Source organism: Micropterus dolomieu, linkage group LG01 (genome assembly GCF_021292245.1).
Source record: "Micropterus dolomieu isolate WLL.071019.BEF.003 ecotype Adirondacks linkage group LG01, ASM2129224v1, whole genome shotgun sequence".
NCBI classification, from domain to species: domain Eukaryota; kingdom Metazoa; phylum Chordata; class Actinopteri; order Centrarchiformes; family Centrarchidae; genus Micropterus; species Micropterus dolomieu.
Window position 1 is genome coordinate 26462005 of NC_060150.1, and position 20693 is coordinate 26482697.

The window sequence follows — 20693 nt, forward strand, 5'->3', positions numbered from 1 at the left end:
TATCTTAGTATTGCTCCTGATGATGCTATAAGTGTATGAGTGTGTGTAAATGGGTCAATTTGACAACTGTTGTAAAGCGCTTTGAGTGGCTGGAAGACCACAAATGTCCATTTACCATTTACTATGCAACCAACAAAATATTTTTTCATAGTAATAATTAAATATCCTGTAATCAAAGTGAAATGTATGCATGTGTTGTGTTCCATCTTGAAGCAGCCATTTCCCGTGTTAAATCTGCTCATGACATCCATGTTGTTATCATTTTTGTTTTTCTATTTTTACATTAAATGACAACCTACAGATTTAAAGAAAACACCGTATCAGCCAGTCAGGGGCTGGGAATATTCTATAATATATAATGATTTTTTCTAAGATATTTTTTGTGGTTACCTGTGCTCATTCAGCTTTTCTGTAAATACATAAAAGCTTTTGTAAAGTGCCTCATAGATTTTATGGAGCCTTGCAGAATTGCAACCAAAATAAACAAAATGTGTTTTAAGTCATGTAGATGTAGACTGTGTCACGGTTTTTTTCCCAGAAGCCCTATGGCCATAAATCTTGTGTTACTTCTATATTTGACAAGCCTCCATCCACTCCAAAGAAAGCACTGGCACCAAGCGATCACCACTTGAAATACATACTGTACACTGTATTTGAAAACCACAATTGCAGGTTTATGTCCATAAGAAGCTCAAGCAATGATATAGTTCTCAACAGTATCAGGTTTTGTTTTCTGAGACTCATTTAGAATAGATCTTAATTAATTTTCATGAAGTGAGCATTGTGCAACTTTTTTTTTGGTTATTTTGATAGGCAGCATAATAAAAATATCAATTAATATGGAGATATTCTTCAGGCAGCGCGTGTATTAGGAATAATTATAGTCCGTTTTCTTTGGCGCTGCTGTCTTTGCTTCCGTTATCATTCTTTAGAGTTTGAGCGCAACCTAATGCATTTTCCCAATGGCCTCTTGTACTAGTGCCAATTTAAACAGTCAATAAACCAAGAAATTACTTATAACGACAGAATGATTTAATCATTGTCTGTCAGATTAAAAATGGGAAAAATAAAGATAACCTTGTTAGAAGTGACCCAGAATGCACTGAAGTACCAAATGTGTGCCATAAACTGTTCCTTGGAAGAAAGCTTTATGACAAGTCTGCAAGCTTCTTGTCCATCACAAGTCACCCATGCTGAATCTCATTTAAAAGCACTTGCCCCTTATTCTCCGTGCCTAAAAACACAGAGGATTATGGGAAATGACAGGCATGATTCTGGAGCCTTTTACAACCAGGGGATGTGGTCACAGCCTCTTGTTAGAGTCCCTTTTACAGTTCTCTATTTTAGAACCTCACATGGATTAGTGCGACACATCTCACAGGTGCTCATTACAATGACCAGTGTCACCCCTTTCCTTTTCTGCTTTAACCGCACAGCCAAGAGAGCCGAGCCGAACTGGATTTGACACGAAGCCTGTAAAAACATCAGAGCTCATGGAGGATGTGAATCTGGGCTTGAAAGCGGGAGGAAAAACACAGGAGATACGCTCTCCAGCTCCCTTCAAAGCAGGAAAAGGAACAGTAGTCCACACACCTCCTCATCATCACTCTTGTTACTCACGCACAGTTTTTGTGTATGTTTAATCTGAGTGTTAAATGGAGTGCTGTGGAGGTTGGGCACACTGTGAACGGATGCAATCATGATGACCAAGAGGCCGGGCCGCAGTAACTTTCTGTGTGTGTCATCAGCGTGTTTCCATGCAATTCAATCAGTGATTGAACTCAAGCATCGGAGAAGTAGCATGGAGAGCAGTTGTGTTTATTATGCTGTATTAAGTTTTAGCCAAAGAACATCTAAGAGCGAGCAGGTGCTTCTGAGCTCGAAGCATGTTTGTTTTACTTTGTAAAAGACCCAGGCTGGGTAGAGCGTTTCATTTAATCCCTTTTAACAAACAGCAATTAGGTTTGCTAATGAGACCCTGGGTTAGATGTATTAAGACCCTCGTTTGTCCAGCTTTTCTGTCTTCTTTTTCCCTTTTAGTCTTCCATCCTTCTTCACATTGTTTTTTCTTTTTTACTGTTTCACAGTCAGGCTCTCAGACACACACAGATGCACACACTTAACTTGAGCTCTGTCTGAGTTTGCTCACCATTGTGTCTGAGCTCTATTGCCTTAAGCCACCCAGCTCCAGCACCCAGTTGCAAATTCTCAGTACTTCCTAATTTAGACAGCTTTTCCCTTTGTTCCAAATAAAATACCTGGATGGGAAGGCAAACTCATAAATCTACTTTTCTAACAACAACAACATCCAGAATGATCTCTCTTGATGGTAGAGAAGAGCTACTACTTCTCTTCCCCCTGGGGAATCCCTGGTGATTGATTTACATGCAGACTGAGTCCAACTCACCCGAACGGTTTAGGAGACAAAGTATTTCCACCTGCTGTGCCGCCATGCACGCCAAGCTGAAAGGGAGAGGTCTCTGTGCCACTGGCACTCCTGGCAGGAAAGTGTGCCAAACAAGGCAAGTACCAGAGGAAATCAGTGGTTTCATTGGCCATGAGATATCACTTCTCTTAGTCAGCCTTAGAACAACATCATGGCTGGGCAGCTGCAAAACAATAAGGACACAAAATTGTTCTTTAAGAAGAAGCATGTTTAATGTCCCCATTTATGAATCATGTGTCTGAGAGCATGCTTGAACTCATAAATGCTGCCTACCATACTGTGGAGCCTGACAGTATCTTTCTCATGTCACTCTTAAGGGAGTGTGTTCACTAAAAAGAATGTAGTGTTTTCTTGAGCATTGCCTTTGTTATACTTGCAAATAATTTTCATTATATGCAACCATGCCAAGTGGGCACTTTAAATTGATATTGGGGAAAACAATTTTTTAATGTAACATATAAAACAGTGGTATTGCCTGTTTACACATTCAAAAGTATAAGCTGCTTTTCCACTTACCTTGAAGAAGAATAAGGAATACCTGTGTGAACTTACTTGCTGTGTATAAACAAAAAATTTCCTGACTGTTTTCACTATAATGTTTGTCTGCAGGACAGTGCCAAACCAGTAGTGAGAGAGGAAATAGGCTCTCAAATATGTGGTCTTGTGGACACTCTAAAAGGAAAGCATACAGGGATTTTATTATTATGAAAACATTTGACTTGACATTTTAGACTTTGCACAGACAGACTGCAACTGCTGTTAGCGAACATAAACTCAGCAAAAAAAAGAAATATCCCTTTTTCAGGACACTGTATTTTAAGGTTCAAACTTTACAGATCTTTATTGTAAAGGGTGTAAACAATGTTTTTCATGCTTGTTCAATGAACCTGCACCTGTGGAATGGTCGATGAGATACTAACATCATGCAGATGGTAGGCAATTAAGGTCACAGTTATAAAAACTTAGAACACTAAAGAGACATTTCACCAAAAGAAAGATACCCAGGGTCTCTGCCCATCTAATCATTTTCATTTAGCCCCAAGAGTATGCCACCCTGCGTTTCAGTGCACATATTATGAACATGTGAAAATATAATCAGTATGCAGATTTTCCAACTAAGACACACTATGCAGCATGCTAATGGCAGAGCTTATGTTGGGCGTTGCATTAGATTGCACTGTCGTCATTCTAGGTTTGGTTATGTTTATGTTTTTGTCATATTGTCATTTCAAATTTTGGGTTTAGTAATTTTAGACCCAACTCGCGTTCCGTTGTGTTTGGCGGTGTCATAGCAACCAAAGGGAAAGCTGCAGCTGGGGGAGGGAGCGTGTGGTTTCCATGGATACCGTTGATAGCAAACTGTAAAAGTTTTGAAGTAGAAAAGAAACTTGAAATTCACGGTAAGTTTGCTCTTAAGTATATGTGTCGACATATCAAATCATGGTAGAAACATGAAACGTGTTTTATTGATGGATGAAGTTAGGCTAAAGTTAGCTAAACCATAACCTTAATAACGTTACCAGCTTTTCTAACGGAAGTATAAGGTTAGCGTTAACTTAATTATCGTCAACGTTAGCGTTAGCATAACGTTAGTTAACGGTAGTCAGATGTCTAAACGTCGAAACTGATGTGAAGAAAATTTGACAAATAACACAGCAAGTATGTTGACCCATATTAAAACTGTATTACTAGGAAAGGTTAAATAAAATACAGAAAATAACGTTACTCTAACGTTAAACGATTAACGTTAGTTAACGTAAGTTACTGAGCACCATAAACACAACATGCCATTATAAGGTAATTTGTAAAAGTGTATATTAATGCTTTAAATGCAGGTTAATACGCATATACTGGAGCTACATATCCAGCTTTCATCACACACGTGTGCTGGAATTGCTTTAGAAAACTAAGCTAACAAAGTTGAGTTTAGCATTTTGTTAGAATTAGCTTTCAGGTACTTGGTAGTTATTGGTACTACCTGAGCATTTAGGGCATCAACGTCTAAACCTTTTCATGGCCCTCTGACCAATTTTGAAGATCTCAAACCGCTCATGACTTTAGCGATGTTTATGTTACATACGTTATCACATAATATTAGTATGACCTGCTGTTTATATTCTTGTAAGAATAAGTATTAAGAGTAAGCATTTAACCTTAATGTTTTAAGCATCAGTTCCACACATGTTAAACATAGCTGGTTTAATTTTGATTGGAAATATATTAGGATTAGCAATACTTTTAATTATTAATTAATCAGATGATTATTTTCTCAATTAATAATTTCAGCTATAAAATGTAAGAAAATAGTAAAAATAAATACCCATCACGATTCTCTCACACTTAATGAGACATCTTCAGACTGCTTGTTTTGTCTGACCAACAGTCCAAAACCTAAAGATATTGACAATTAATTGACTGATTGTTTCATCTCTCAAGAACTTTACAAACAAATGTCTTAGAAAACTTACATGGCCGATTCTTAAATATCTCGACATGGGACTCCAAACCCAAAGTTGATAAAAATGTGAATTACTGTAAAGTCAAACATCATGGTGAACCCTTATGATCCAAACACTGTTTAAGAAAGTGTTGTTATTCATTTTTAGTTTCAGAATATCCCAGTGGGAGCTATGGGGTTATCACTGACCAGGGCAGCCCAGTGGACCACAGCCAGCTCTGGTACTGGCAAACTGGAGGTCACGCCAATGAATGAGTCGTTGTTGAAAGAAATTCTGCACTTTGTGGAGCAGTTCACTTCCCAACATCCACAGGAGGCAGAGCATGTGTTTGAGGAGCCGCTCCAGTGGAGTACCACTTTAGTGGCGTCTAATTTCAAAACAGACTATGACATCAGGTTGGTCTAATCATGTGGCAGGCAGTTGGTCGGCCAGTGTTTTCAGTATTACGTGTCTATGCAGGATATGCTGTCACCGTGGTGTCCAAATGTATTTTACCTTGACTATACTCAAAGCAGTAGGCTAAAATTAATTAGTTTTTCAGCTTCAGTTAGACTAAGTACATTCCATTTTATTTCATCAGAGGTTCTGGTCTACTTTCAGTGTGCAGTAAGCTTTGTATCTCGTATCTGGGAAACAGAAGTACGAAAACAAAAATACAGACTCAGATCTTATGTTGGCATTTATAATGTTATAGAAAAAACAAGTCATAATAGGGATAAAGTATTGAAGTCCTTTGGTTTTCTTTTCTTCTCAGTGACTCAGATGTACAGTCTCATGAGAAAGACAGTGGAGGGCATCCATTGTTGCAGCTCTCCCCTCCTACTGTTTATGTACGCAGCTTCAGCCAGCTCTCTAAACTAGTTCATCTGGCAGATGATAAGAAGCTGGAGGAGGTTCGAAAATGTCTAGAAGGTAAGCATGATGACCACAGGTTGAGGTTTGAATCCAACTTGTATTCCATGTATTCCTGCCACCAGCATGCCACAGACTTAATTTGTTTGTTCTCTTAGTTATTCTCTGCAACCATACAATTATGCTACCATTGGTAATTCCTTACAAAAATACATTTTCTTTAGAAATGTGCGTGGAAGAAATCCAGTACACACAAGGCTTGCTGTATTGTTAGTTAAAAATTCCGACTCGCATTTTCAGAAACAGTGTGATCAGCCTCTGAATCTGAAGATAACCTGTTTTTTGTTCAGAAAATAGAGAACCCATGGTGAAGATTCTTGGTCAGAGTTTTGTCAGCATCCTGGAGAAAGAAGATGACCTTACTGATGTAATACGTCTGGTAGACAAAGTGAAAGACCACATTAAGGACTCAGAGGTCAAGGTCAAGCTGTTCCTCTTGCTACAAAATATGGATAACCAACTCCTTAGCAAGTGCCTCAAAGAGGTAAACGGGTAGGTGCTTCTACTATTTCCAGCTCTCTCTGCATTCAATCTAATTGTCTATCCATCTGCCACAGCTATCCTCTTACACTCAGACCTAACCAGTTTTGCTGTGACATGTGGTTGTTTTTGATTGGAATAGGCAGTTCGTTTAGAAAAGCAACCATGAATGAATGATGTGAATTGGATGTTTGTTTTGTTTTATTTTTCTACATTTTCATTACAGACAAGTCAGTCTCGACTGCACCGCAGTGACGAATGAAGTGGAGTTGTTGAAACGGTTCTGCAGTGAAGGGGAAAAGAGGGTGTTGAAGTCGGTTCGATACACATCAGGTTTGAATTGTCTCCACATTTCACTCAATTTCAAGGAAAGCAATTGCTATTAACACTAATGCTGGATATTCCAAAGTATAAAAAGCTTGTGTTCTGCTGTCACAAAACGCATGGAAGTCATACCTGTCAGATTTTAGTTTACAAAGTAATTTGTCAGTGCATGTTTTTATTCTTCATTGCATTAGCAAGGAGCAGCATGTGCCCACCAAGTGGTCAAAGTGTGTCCCCTTTACTCAGGTTGAATGGACACCTAGGCTTTGGCAGTATTTATTTTTTCAGACCTTCATACCTTGCTGACATAGGTTATATATGTAAGTATTTATGTATTAAGAATTGTAGCATGTATGACATTGTCTAGCCCACAGTGCTGTGTGTCTAAGATGTAGTTAGCCTACTTAGACAAGTCTGCGTTTAAATACCATACCAATAAGGCCCATAGAATAATGTAGAGAGAGAGGAAGTAAGCACCTTCTTCCAAATATTTCTTCTTTCTTCTATCTTGCTGGAGGACCCCATGAGACTTGTTATCGTGGATACCAACACATCAGTGGGTGAATGGTGATGATGTGCACAAAGCTTTGTCCATGTTGACTGGCTCACCTTTATCATCTGGACTAAATCCAAAATACTCCAAAATAGGGGAAGAGGCATTTTTCTTGTTTACTAGTCCTGTTATGTTATCTCAACCACTCTCAGTCGCAGACGAGTCACTCCCTTTTGTGTGTGTAGTTAGTGTGTGGTTGAGCAAAAGTAAGTAAGCAGCAGGTAAATGCAGTCAGGCAGTTTTGTAGTGTATGTCCAGCGTACACTACAATACTTCAGCTCAATACAGCAACTCTGTACCAGTTTAATAGAAAGAGGAGTGTCTGTATTTCTGACGTTATTGAATGGCATACCATCAGGATTTCTAAATAACTTGGTATGATACTGTGATAACTCCTAACCCTTTAGATTGTATGAAAATAATCTCCCAACCAGCCTCTAAATATGATACTGTCCTTATGTGGCTCTGCTTTTAGTGGATGATTTATATTGCAAGTGAAACTATGGCTCTACACTGGTCTCATGTCTCAGACCCGTGCTGGTTGGAGTACTACTGTATGTCATCCTCTATAGCAGCCCAGACATTTGTGATGATTTCTCTTTTTGCTCAACTATTTTTCACTGTTTCCTTCTTCCTTTGGAGACAAACTTTTTGTGAGTTGATATCAGGCTGCATTACATAGTATAAAGTTTGCAGCAAGAGTTTTGCAACTGCAAACCTTTTCTTCTGCTTTTCTTTTTAGATTATGAATTTTCAAATGGCTGTCGCGCCCCTCCGTGGAGACAGGTGCATGGTGAGATTTGTTACCTTGTTATTGAGCCTTGTGACACTGAGACCGTCTACATCACCTGCAGCAACGCCGGAGTTTTTCTCAATGGGGTAAGAGTTGGAAGATGAAACACTGTGGACTACATCAGCTGCAACATCCAATGTAATATTGTTTTCTTTTCCTGTGTGAGAAAATGTTCAGGGAGGTTACTTTCTGGCAAATAATTTCTAATATACCAATTCATCATTATACAGTCAGTTAAGTGGCAGCAAATTTACCTCTGTATGTTTGGTATGTAGTTCTCCAGTGATTTAAAAAAGGTTTATTCTGCGTTCCTTTAATACTGTTCTTCAATCATAAATCTTGAATGTATGAGGTAGACCTTACTGTGCATATTCTCCTCCTCAGCAACTATCACAATGCCAATCTAACCAACATCACAGAACACAGTTGTCAGTTCAGTAAGATTATCTCAATTATCCATCAACAAAATTCACGTCACGTTATTAGTCATTGATTCAGCTAGATAAATTACTGAAGGAGCCACACAGCAACAATGTTAGGCAACCAGTATAATATTCAGTACTTACCAAACATTACAATGTTCCTACAGTATATTAATCTTGTGTTCATATCTCTAATTATGAGAAATTTCAGAACACAAGTTAAAGGTACAATCTGATCTAAATGTAAACAAGCTCCAGACCTCCAAAATTGAAAACACAGGATTTGAAGCAGCTGTCATTCTCTATTTGATTGATTTCCAATAAAATGTCTTTTTTAAGAGAGACCTGGCTAGGGATGGGGATCATTCATTTTTATTGATATTGATACCCTTATTGAGACTGCTTAACGATCCAATTCTTTATCAATACCACTATCGATACTTTACTATTATTTAGTGATGGTTATTTGGTAAGACCAGACCCAACATGCAGGCATGAGGTAGGTCTGCACGGGAAATATTCAATGTGCTATAACCTTATATATTGAGATGACATATCACTTGCGATAAATAAACATATATTGAAGTGTACATATTAACTGCCTGGTTGTTTTTAATTTTATATTTTAAATACAGCTAAGTGTTGTTTCTAGAGCAGCAATATTAATGTTTACAGCAGCAAAGTAACTAAATAACTTTATCTGACATCACAAGTAGTGAGTGACGTTTAGAAAGAATAACATCAGTCTGTATCAGTCCCTCCTCCTCCGAGTTTTTAAGACTACAGACCGGTCTGTGCTCCAGACAGACAGCTTTCTATTTAGCTTGTTTTTAACATTTGGCTAATGCCAAGCTAGCGTTAGCGGTGCTTGTATAAGACATAACGTTACAGGATGAGATACTGAGGACAGAGATGATTAAATTAACCATTTCTAACGTTACATGTTTAACGTTACCTTTACAGACAGGTGTATTGATAAAGTATTGTCGTTTTACTTGCGAAGGTAAGGCAGGCACTTACAGTAACGAGCGTAGCTGTCATCAACTAACGTTACAGTAGTTTGGAGCTAAGGGTTAAGTTAGTAAGTAACCGTATTCCACCGCGATGGCGCAGCCTCTCGCTCTGCTGCCGCTGTGTGTGTGTGTGTGTGTGTGTGTAGGAGCCGACAGAGAGCAGGCAGAGACTGCATCCTGATGATTTTCTTATCCATTCCAAATTTAGGAATTTACAAATTTTGGTCCTTTTGGAACCGGGTCTCGATCCCCATCCCTAGACCTGGCCATCTAAGACAACTGTCACATGCTACAAGAGTATAGACAGTATGCTGTTAAGATGCTTAAGGTTAAGAAATGAGTTTCCAAAACTATCAAAATAAAGTTAAAAACGATAAATTTTCTAACAGGCATTGACCAAGAGTGCTATTTTTCAGATATTTTTAAACTGACTAGACTTCACGAAGAGTAATCACTCTGACACTTCAGTCCCTCTGGACATTGTTCCAGCTGGAAGTGGCAGGTATTTAAACAAAGTACATTGGTCTACAAAATATGCACTCCCAGTAATAAACGTACAGCAGTGGTAAAGTTACTAATGCTGTTAAAAGTATCTTAATTAATCGTAATTAAAATAGTAATTGATGTCATTTATTATGTGTTTTTAGTATATAGAGTGTATTTCAATTTTTTAATTGCCTTTCTTTGCTTGTGTTCTTAAAAGCTTACTCAGTGAGATACGTACAATAATTCCAATGTACCTGTACTGTAGTGTGCTTGTACAAATGGCAAATAAAATCAAAAATTTAAAATCAAAACTAATCAATCTATAACTAAAAATTTTCCGTTATGTCCACATGATTTGTATGGTCAAAAAAACTCACATATCAGTATCCCTAAGGATACGGTTGTATAGAGAGCTGGATAGAGAGTTTCCATATTCTAGTCTAATGTCAGGAATCCCTCTGAATGTGTTTGCAATAATTTCTAAGGGTTTCTGAGGGTTTTGCATGCTGCCGCACCTTTCACTCTTCCCCTGACTTTGCTGACGAGCCATAGGTTTCGTGCCTTTGTTTCTTCACCTGGAAATGGTTCGTCCAAGGTGAAAAAACTGCAACCTTAAACCGAATGGGTGACACTGATGCAAATGAAACCTCAAAGAGCAGTAGTGTCTTAAACCTAATTTAGCGGTTTACATGGTTTTACACTTCCTCTTTGAGGCTGCCTGGAGATACTCTGAGCTTTCTAACCTCAGCTATTCCAGCAGACATGTGGGTCACATTATAATTGTGGTTTTTAGAATTAATGAAGCTGTTTTTTCACTTTGTTTTCACAGTGCATAAAACAAGAGGGGGAGGAGAGTGGCTATGAGCGTACAAGTGATATGTACAAAGACCTGGTAACACTTCTGAAGAGCAGATCTCCACATTTTGCTGAGAACATAAACGAGCAGGTACAGTTAATTATCATCAACCCATTAAGACCTCATTTTTGTAGCATTGAATTTTTGCTCTCAAAGCAAATATGTGTGGGTGTTAAAATGCATCTGTCCCATGAACAAGGTCCTTCTCTCTAAACCTCTGATTTTTATCCCTGATGCTTAGTGACTCATATTCGTAAACAGAGTTAGGATTGTGTAATCAGTGTCTGCGCTGTTCCATGCTAGTGAGCTAGTGTCTGGTTGTCACTGTGATGAAAAATTTCTGAATCGACCTCCTCTGTGTTCCAACATCAAAACAGCACGGACCCATTCCACCTACCATCCACCCCCACAACATACACACTCTTAGACAGGCAAACACACACACACACACACACACACACCACACACACACACACACACACACACACACACACACACATTTCTATAAATTGAAATACGCGTGATTTATTCTGTAGTGCTATTTCCTGCTTTAGTAATTTGATGACATGACAAATTGCCTCAATAATAGATTCCAGCTGCACACAAAAATCTGTTAATCATTTAAAATATTATCTTTATTTTCTTCTCTCACAATGTGGCATCATCACAGGCTCATCAAAAAATATTGTCTAGTTTTGTGTTTGTTATGATGTAATTCTCAGAAAAATAAAGTGTAAATATGATTCAGAAGAATATCATCACTGCCTATTTACTATAAAGAGCACATTATCTACTCTCCACCATTGTATTTGATTGCCCATAGTGCCCTCAAGAATTCCCATAATGGAAAGAAAAAAAAGTGTTTATAGTATGCACTACTACTTCTTGGTAACAATCCTGCAATGCAATTGTCCTCACATTTCAAATGCTAAAATTGTTGTTGTTTTGTGACTCTAAACTATTGAGTGTCTAGTATATCAGAAGTAGTAAATGCATGAATGAGGGAGTGATTTTGGACACAGCCTTAGGCTTGTCAAAATGAAATTATACTAAGACTGCACTGTTTACCATACACAGTAGAATAGCACTTGATTTCTATCTGTGCAGATGCGATTGGTCCATGTGACTTCTAGAATAGGTGATATAGTAAACTGGAAGTGAAGACTTTAGTAAACCATTGAGTAGTGCCAGGCTGAACCTTAAAAAAAAGACATTCAGGCTTTTATGTTTTATGAGTCCTGTGTGAAGAGTGATGCCTTGAGTCTGAACGATCTAAAAATGATGGACAGCTGCAGTAAAAATGGCTGTGAACGAGTTTGTGGAGGCACAAATCACTGTCAAGGTCTTTTTCTTCTGGATTCTTTAACTCCTTTGATATGTGCCTCTCAGTGTCCTGTAAGTTTAGTTTCACTATGACTGCTGAATATTTTCTCTCTGCCTCTACTTGAGGTAATCACCTTCATATGATGTGGTCAACTTAAAAACACATTGCATTGAAATTCATTCGATTGATTGCTGATGACAGCAGTCAAATTGTGCAATATGCATCCTATGTCTGAGATATTAAGTAATTGCAGTCATTCTTGTGGACATGATCCATTTCCGTTTTAATTTGAGTGAGCAAAGCAGCAGTGTCTGTCAGAAACACAATCTTGCATAGCCCTGACTCAGTTCCCTGATTGCAACGTGGAGAGCCCAAACGTGGAAGTCGATAGCCAAAGATAACAACACCTAATCTCCAAACATATCTGCTTGCTTCCAATGTGAGGAAGCAGGTCTTTTTTTAACAGTTATATTAGATCAGACAGCCTCAATCAAATGAGCAGAGGCAGCCAAAGGAGACGAGGGCTGCAACACAGGGAGGAAGCAGACTCGCCATCTCTATTCAGTGTTGTGGATTCGTTTTGACATCACAGTGTGATTGGAAATTGGACATGCTGTGTATTTGCATGCACAAGACGCTCACTGAAAAGCAAAAACTCCTTGGGTTGTAGATTTGTTTTCGTTATTCACATCCTGAAATGAATATAGACTGCCTCACTGTCATAATCAGTCAGTAGAGACTGCCTGAATCTTGCCACTAACAGATGTTTTTATGGCCAATGGCTTCAGATTTGCTGCCCTGCCGGTTTTCCATCAGTATGGATCAAGTAATTACACACAAGTTTCCTTCAAACACATGCAAATAGTTGGAGTTTATGTTTTAGTAGTAAAATGCTTGGAAAAAAGGACACATAGAGAAATATGAAAAGTGCTAATGATTGAATGTCACCTGCTATAAAAAATATATTTTGAGTTTAGAACCGCAGGCTCGGTCCTGCTTAACACAGCATTTGTCTCCAGGCCTGTAGTGTTTTCAGATGCAGGAAGGCACCTGTAATAGGACTTTTTACTGTCGCATAACAAGGAATTTGGAGTGTTTCCTTCTGTGTGTATGCACATGGACTTTGTCCATTTCACATATAACAGAAGTAAAGTAGGTTGGTTAGCCTAATAAAGTCAGACTGTGGCTCTGTGGTTGGGTGAATTGACTTGTATGTTTCCAATAGCAGGTCACTTTGTGTTTTATGGAAAACAAGTCTTAAAAGTGATTTTGCATGCTTGGCTCCAGCCTGTGAGTGAACACAAGAAATACATCTTAATTCTTTTTCCCTGCCCTTGAAAATGTTGAGGCCCTAACAAACAATGACAGTCTGAGGTATTTCTGCAGAGCAGGTGTCTGTGATTAAAAACTCTCCAGCTTGCACACCATTCATATGTGTCTTATTGGCATTCATATATAGGTTGTAAAGTTTGGTATAAAGACCTTCAAAACTTAAAAAGAAAAAAAATCATAACTGAATAACTGTGACACAAAGGCGTTATTTTGTCTGTGCCAAGCTGCAAGGTTTTAGGTGATGGAATGTACAGAAACAATAAACTTTGTGATATTGTTCAGCCAATTAACAGAGGGGGACCTCTTCTGTGTAAAGCATTGGGAAAGAGTTATTTTATTCCAATGCCTCAAGAAAGACACATTGTCAGACGTTAATAAGTTAGGTGGCTCAAAAAATGAAGAGAGAGGCAACATGTCATCTGGATTGAAAATATCACAAGAAGCACAAGTGAACTTTAGAATTAAATTTACAACCAGAGCACATACAGTTTTACAAATTAAATTTATTGTACTTCTCACCACTAGAATTGATTGGTGATAATTGAAAGAGGTCTTTTTCCTCACTCCAGCCGTTATCTTTTCCTCCAACAGAATTTTGCAGTTCAAAAACTTCCATCAACACAAAGAATCCAGCATGTGGAATTGGTTGATGTGGAGGAACTAGGCCAACCCCAGAGGTCTCACGAGCAACAGGAAAAGAATGTGCATGAGGAGGCGAGACAACAGCATACGCCGAACAAGGCAGGCGGCAAGAAGAAATATGAGCCATGTCCAAGATGGAAGAACCTTGGTCTCATGTCTCCATGTGGGTATGTGATAATTCCTCTCTCAAGATGTCCTAAAAATATCTTCAGGCAACCATGTAATGTGCGTGACGGGGATCCCTCTTGTTGAGGAGATGAGCTTTAGATGACAGTGATGCCAAGCTCCCATCACGTGTGCTCAGAGTGTCTTCCAGCAGTCACACATTATAAAGAGATTGTTATATGGTTTATAAATTTTAGGGCAAGTGCAAATATTCCTGATTACACAAAGATCTGAGTTAATCTATACTTTCACATTGTGGAAACCCTTTTACAGACAGAACTCTTGGGAAAAAGTCCCAAAAAGATCTATCACATATGGTCTTTGATTGATAAATAGATCTAGCAAGCGCTGAGCTGTTGCAGCTGTACCTTGTGATAACTATACCCATTTGAGGAGAAACTGGCTCAGGATAAAAGTATCTCAACTGCAAAAAAAAGACATGCCAGCTGAACCCTTGTCTTGAATTGTTAAATAATGATTATGTTAGAAAAATAACCATTTTCAAAATAGAAGCAGGCATAATGACTCTTATTTCACATCATTATAGTAAAGCAGAGGAAAAGAAACCCAGTAAGAGCTCTGGAGAGGAGAAGTCTGGTGAAATAAAGAAGAAAAAGCTGGGACCAAGAGCCAAGAGCAAGATGAAAGCAGAATTATCTATGTCCTCTTTACCTGGACGCCTGTCCTCCCAGAAAGTGTAAGTACAAAGTCTCCTGAATTAGGACAGCTTCTTTCACTGCAGATCAAGTAACCTATACGAGATTTAGGAACTGATAAGAAGAACTGAATACTGTTTTACCAGTTGTGAAATTTGTAGTGGAAACTGTAACCTTTAAATATACAGTATCAGCCATGTACTGAACAAGAACCTATGTAAAAGCTTTTTCCTTCTCTGGCTCTTGGCAGCTAAACTGCCTCAGTTGTCTCCATACTGCTGCCAATGAATACAGGCTGCTAGCATCATACATTTATGCTAGCCACTGTTCACTGATTGTATTCTTTACTGCTCATCAGTTAGTGTACATGCAATAAGACCCCAAGTTGCATTCACTCACTGACAGTCATGACTGCACACCACCCAGGACAGTGTGTAGGCCTGGCAGCCTCGTGAAGGTCTTGTTTGCTGTTTATCATGTTGCCTCCTGGAAAACATTCCCTCAAATCGGCTGGCTCCTTCTGATAATGCGCTCCCCTGGCAATGTTATTTATACGTACATGGGAACTGTCTCTCAGCGGCCCCATTTGAATGTGTACCAAATTTCATTGCTCCACAGTGCCCAATTTTCATGATACAGTTATCCAAGTGGCCCGAGCAACTTTAAAAAGCCATCTGCGTTTCTGTTTGCATCAAAAGCCTAGCAAGATTCTTTGCTCTGTATATGATGAAGACTCCAGTCCTCCCATGACATTATTTCGATCTTTATTTTCCTGCTCCTTAGATCCTCAGGAAGTTAAAACTTGACACTTAAATTTCAAAATCCTTAATGGGTCTCCTTGTGTGGGATGAGCAGACTGTTTTTCCATTTAAAACACAAGAACGGATTTCATGATATTATATTCCATCTATTTTGTCTGGCTATGTATTGTCTCGTTACATTATCCCATCAATTTGTAGATTGTTATCTGAGGTCATAAGTGCACCGTTATCTGCTGTTTCTGTTCAGTAAGACCCCAACAGGAGCCATGCCAGTGGACACTTTCAGTGAGAGTTCATCTGAGAGTGAGGAGGAGGAGGAGCAGCCAGAGCGCCGTCCAGAGAGTAACACAGACCTGCCTTCTGAATATTGGCAGATCCAGAAACTGGTCAAGTACCTCAAGGTACGGGAACATTACCCTGCACACCACTGTTTCCTTCCTCTGATGGATTTCAACCAAAAATAGTGATGTGTACGGAGAGTTATACTACTGAAGGTGAAGGCAGGCCACAACAGACAGGAAACAATAAAGTCCATGCTCTTTTCCTGTCATCCACACAAGAAATTTGATGTCCTGAGTCAGTATGAAAATTTCAAAATTCTCTCAGAATTGCCTTGGATGGAAAATAATATTTAGTCACGGAGGAGCAGGGGAATTTAGAATAGCTGGTATCACGAAAGGTAATTTTCCAATCACATAATCCCACGTGTCTGTTTTGCCTCAGTCAGATCAAGGTGCCACTCAGTAAAAAAAAAAGGATGTCAGATGAAATAAAGAATAGATTGGTCCCATTTAAAGCGGCGCTTTATTGGAAGATGCTCATTGAAGTGGTTGGCTTGGCTTGTGGATTCCTGGTTTCTGACACAAGCCTGTTTGGTTGCACATGTGAGCCAAGACACAGGGGAAAGAGCTGTCTGACGGCAGCAGCTGTATGCTCTGTTTGCCCACACCGCAGAAGCATAAAAATGAAGCGTGCCTATGATAGGTCTGACAGGGCATATGGTGATTATTAATGTGTCAAAACATGGAAGAAAAAGAAAAGAGGATAGAAACGCCAATGACCCAGACTGGCTGGGAAAACCTCCAACCACTTGACTTCAGAGATTACCCTACCTCACTCAGTGGTCCCTATTATCTATCTGTCTGGACAGTATCATTCAGACAAATTATATTAAAATAGCCTTTTACTTTTATTTATTATTTTTTTTACAGGAATCTGTTTTGTTGCATGTTGCAAACCAGTTCTCCTTGTAACAGTAAAAATATTGTAAATGCTGCTTCAACTTTAGGAAAATTAATTGAATTAATGTTATTTCAATGTGTAATAATAGTGACATGACATTTTAACACAGTATGGTATTTCTTGATACTATCAACAGATTTGTGTTCTGTGGCTTGGTGCTAAATAAGATCGTTCACAGTGCAACCGAGTAAATCTTTTATAGAGAACGCTGCTGTAAAGTTCAACTGTAGGTAGATATTTATAGCTTAGCAAAATAGATTATAATAGAAGGAAATTCCCTCTCTAAAAGCAGGCTGCTACTCTGTCCCAGAAAGGAAAAAGAAGATGTAAATGATACGAAAGTTCAAGTGAAAAGAACTCACTGGTCTGTTTATTCTGTACTATTTAGCGGGATTGTGGCATGATCTTTAGGGTTGTGTGTGTGTTCCTCCTTCAACAAGATGCAGCACTGCAGTAACCAACATGTTCCAGCTTTCTATCTGTCTGGAAACCACACAGCGCAGTTATTTATGGGGTTTGTCCAGTGGTCATTTTATAATATCATTACCATCGGACGCTCAGACGCTGAAACTTACTATGAGCCAAGTTAAATATCTGTTTTATTTTAGGAGGATACCCCCCCCCCCCCTTTCCTTTGCACTATAGACAGTCGTTTGTACTCTAGGAAGTTTAATACTTTTATGAAGCGACACATGGATGTTCTTTTTTGTGTTTTAATTATATTTATGTAGGAATATTTACCTGGGGATCCTGAATGTTTGTTTTTGTACTTGTATGACTGGAGATCTGTGCCTGTAAAACGCTTACATAGTCTCTCACAAAATCCAGAATGCAGGTTTAAGTGTGTGTCTAGCAAGCATGGGTTTATACAGTACTGTATGTGTGTTTAGGTCTGTAGCACACTGACATGGAAAACGAGTTTTAAAATAATTCACGTTCCTTATCCCAGAATATCATGCATATTATTTATATTTTTATTTAAGCATATATGTTTATAGGCTGTATCATATATAGTTATATGTGCAGCATATAGACATTTAATAACTTATGGAAGCCAGACTGTGAAACAAGACAAGCTAAATAACAACTTGACCAAAAAGACTGAAGTGTTGTTTTTCTACTCAGGACGTAATAACTTCACATGGTAAGTTTAGCAACCAAGCCATAAAATATTTTGTCTCTGTTTAAATAAAGAAAAAATTCATCAGCTGCTATCAGTTACGTTGGCCTGTGGCTTTCTAAACATAAAACAATTTTCATATTTTCACAGATATAAATATTCTGTCTGATATACAATATGTCACTAGTTAACATATAAACATTTCAATATTGTGTGTTTTAACATTTTCATAATTTACTTTTTATAATATTGATCATTTATTTATTTACTTCTCAGATGGTGGATGGTAGATCTTTTCTGAACTGTCACAATGAAAGGATAAGTCACCACACAGATTTTAGATTTAGTGCCACTATTAGTGCAGTCTTTTTCAATAGCTTTAAAATAGTTTTTCTAGTATGGTAAGTTTAGTTTAAGTGGCAAAGTACTTGACACATATGGTATTGTTTTCAGCCCTCATTAAGGTTGCTCCCCCTCTGCTGGGCAGTCACAGTACTACTGCCCTACGCTTCTCTCATGAGAACCATTCTACTAATTGCTACACTAAAACTAATCCTGTCTGCAGTGTACATGAGCCAATATCAGTCAATGCTTTTTCAAGAGGTGAATTTGTAGCTAATTATGTACTAGTTAAGCGTTTATGATGCTTTTTTAATAATTACAGCACTCAATTAAAACATTACATTTACTGCCTGTAATACATTTACAATGTGTCTAATCTGCAGAGTTTATTTACAAGAATAATTGCATCATTTCATTCTCTTGATTTAAGGTACTTAACAATTCAAAGACCTGACTAGACATTTACTCAGCATGCACTGTACTCATTTTATGACAGAAAGGCATATTAAGTTATCAAATTTTATGTTATAGGAGATCCTATGTCAAATATGAAGCAAGAATCAACCAGTAATCATTCATTCTGTCCCTACAGTACCTTTCCCATAACAGAGCAGGATTTTGGGTTTGTTCTTGTCATTAGCAATCTTTCCTTAGTCTGATGTAGACTGCAGAGTATGAAACCTCATGGATCCTCTATGGCTCGACCTATGCCAAGACGCGCTACTTCTCTCTTACACTAATGCTCTACCCTGAGCATTACTCAATATGCGTAGTCAACCACAAAATAAACACAACAAAACTGTAATAAAAAATGGCCTGATGTCAACAGGATATCATTGACAGCCCTATTAACCCCATCCCTGCTTCCACTTGCTTAGTGCTATGATTTATAGGCCTGGAGTAGCTCAGGCAGGACAGTCTGTGTCTGCAGAATCCAGTCTGCTGCTCCAGAGGAACCAGACTAATATAAGACCTCCATTCAGTAGTGTAAAGGCATCAGCTATATAGTAGCTCAGGCAGTGACACCTGCAGTAAAGGAAGAAACAAAATGTGTAAAGCATCTTTAAGTAGGTGATATCGAGTTCACCTCATGAATGGAATTTGATTCCTCATACTACTTAATCTTCTAAATCCATGTTTGATTATGTAATTCCATCAGACAAAAGGATAAGGTATTGATACTGTCTGTAATCATAACTATGCGCTCTGACAGCTATATCAATGATCCTGGCTCTTGTGTTGTTGTGGTCAAGTTACATATTTGGTACCCTGTAGACCCAGGTAGGGTGACAACTCTCCTCCTTTGCTGCAAGAATTTTTACAAATTTTCTGTCAATTCTTTTGACCTTTGTGTTTTGCATTATGATTTGTATCTGTGAAGGTTCTCAGTCATCCAGGTCATTATCCAAGGAAGGTTAAAATCAAGGGAACTGGACTTTGATGATACTGGAATACGTTTCATCTCTCATCTGATAGACTTCCACAGTTCTGACTGACTGGTGGGGAAACTCGGCCATTTAACCTTTGTGACGATACCCACAGCGGTTGCCCTTGATTTTAACCTTCCTTGGAGCATTATGATTTAGATGTATTTTTTTATCCACACTCACTGCATGGCTCTATAAATGTCAGTGTGTCTGACTATGGACTATTGGATAGATTGCCTTGACATTTATGGTCCCCTGAGTAGGAATCCGGCTGAAAAGTGTTTACTTTGCTAGCGAAATAGTTTGAATTTGCTAAATGCTAGCATGCTGTTAGCATGTTTGCATATTCTGATGATAGCTTTTAGCACAAAGCACGGAGCACAGAGCTGCTAGCCTGACTTTAGACTCTTCTTCTTTCCATTGGTTGAAGTTTACCAAGACATTCATCACTGGTGGGTTTTTAAAGTACTAAATGGAACACATCACAGGTAATACACCCTAATACCTCCTGTATTAAAAGAAAATTAACTCAATGTTGGTATTACATATTTAGGGCATGGACCGCATTGTTCTTCTTTTTTTCCTTCTTTGTTGTCCACCAAATGAATCACATTTTGAGGGGCTAAATAGACTCGAAAACTTTGCGCACATGTCAGAAGTGGCAATAATGTCAGTCTCATCTGGGCGTGGTAAAATGGCTCCATAGCACCCCTTACAAAATTTCAATGATGGAGCCCCTGCACGTTATTTTGAATCGAAAGTACAATTGTAGGGCATTTTTTTGTCATTTACAGGCTCCACACTGTTGAACTCTTTCTTGTTAATCGGATGGACTTCAAATGTTTGCAGTGCAATCTATAGACACTGCAGATGAAAAGTTGTGCTAGTTTGTTGAAGGGCATGTCTGTAACGTGGCATCAAAAATCTATGGTTTGCAA

General features: G+C 38.5%; 1 protein-coding gene across 3 annotated transcripts in view; it reads left to right on the forward strand.

Annotated features, from left to right (window-relative positions):
* The first annotated feature begins 3744 nt into the window (after positions 1–3744).
* odad2 (outer dynein arm docking complex subunit 2) overlaps positions 3745–20693 on the forward strand; it is a 42011-nt gene continuing 25062 nt past the window's right edge. For 2 of the 3 annotated variants that reach the window (XM_046062692.1, XM_046062702.1), the window contains exons 1-10: positions 3745–3846; positions 5053–5300; positions 5660–5817; positions 6108–6309; positions 6524–6630; positions 7917–8053; positions 10718–10834; positions 13992–14209; positions 14755–14904; positions 15872–16025. In XM_046062692.1, the coding sequence (XP_045918648.1) occupies positions 5077–5300; positions 5660–5817; positions 6108–6309; positions 6524–6630; positions 7917–8053; positions 10718–10834; positions 13992–14209; positions 14755–14904; positions 15872–16025 (1467 nt within the window). In that variant the 5' untranslated portion in view covers positions 3745–3846; positions 5053–5076. Of the gene's footprint in view, positions 3847–5052; positions 5301–5659; positions 5818–6107; positions 6310–6523; positions 6631–6873; positions 6942–7916; positions 8054–10717; positions 10835–13991; positions 14210–14754; positions 14905–15871; positions 16026–20693 lie in introns of those variants that run through there. The other variant, XM_046062710.1, reaches the window with a different exon arrangement.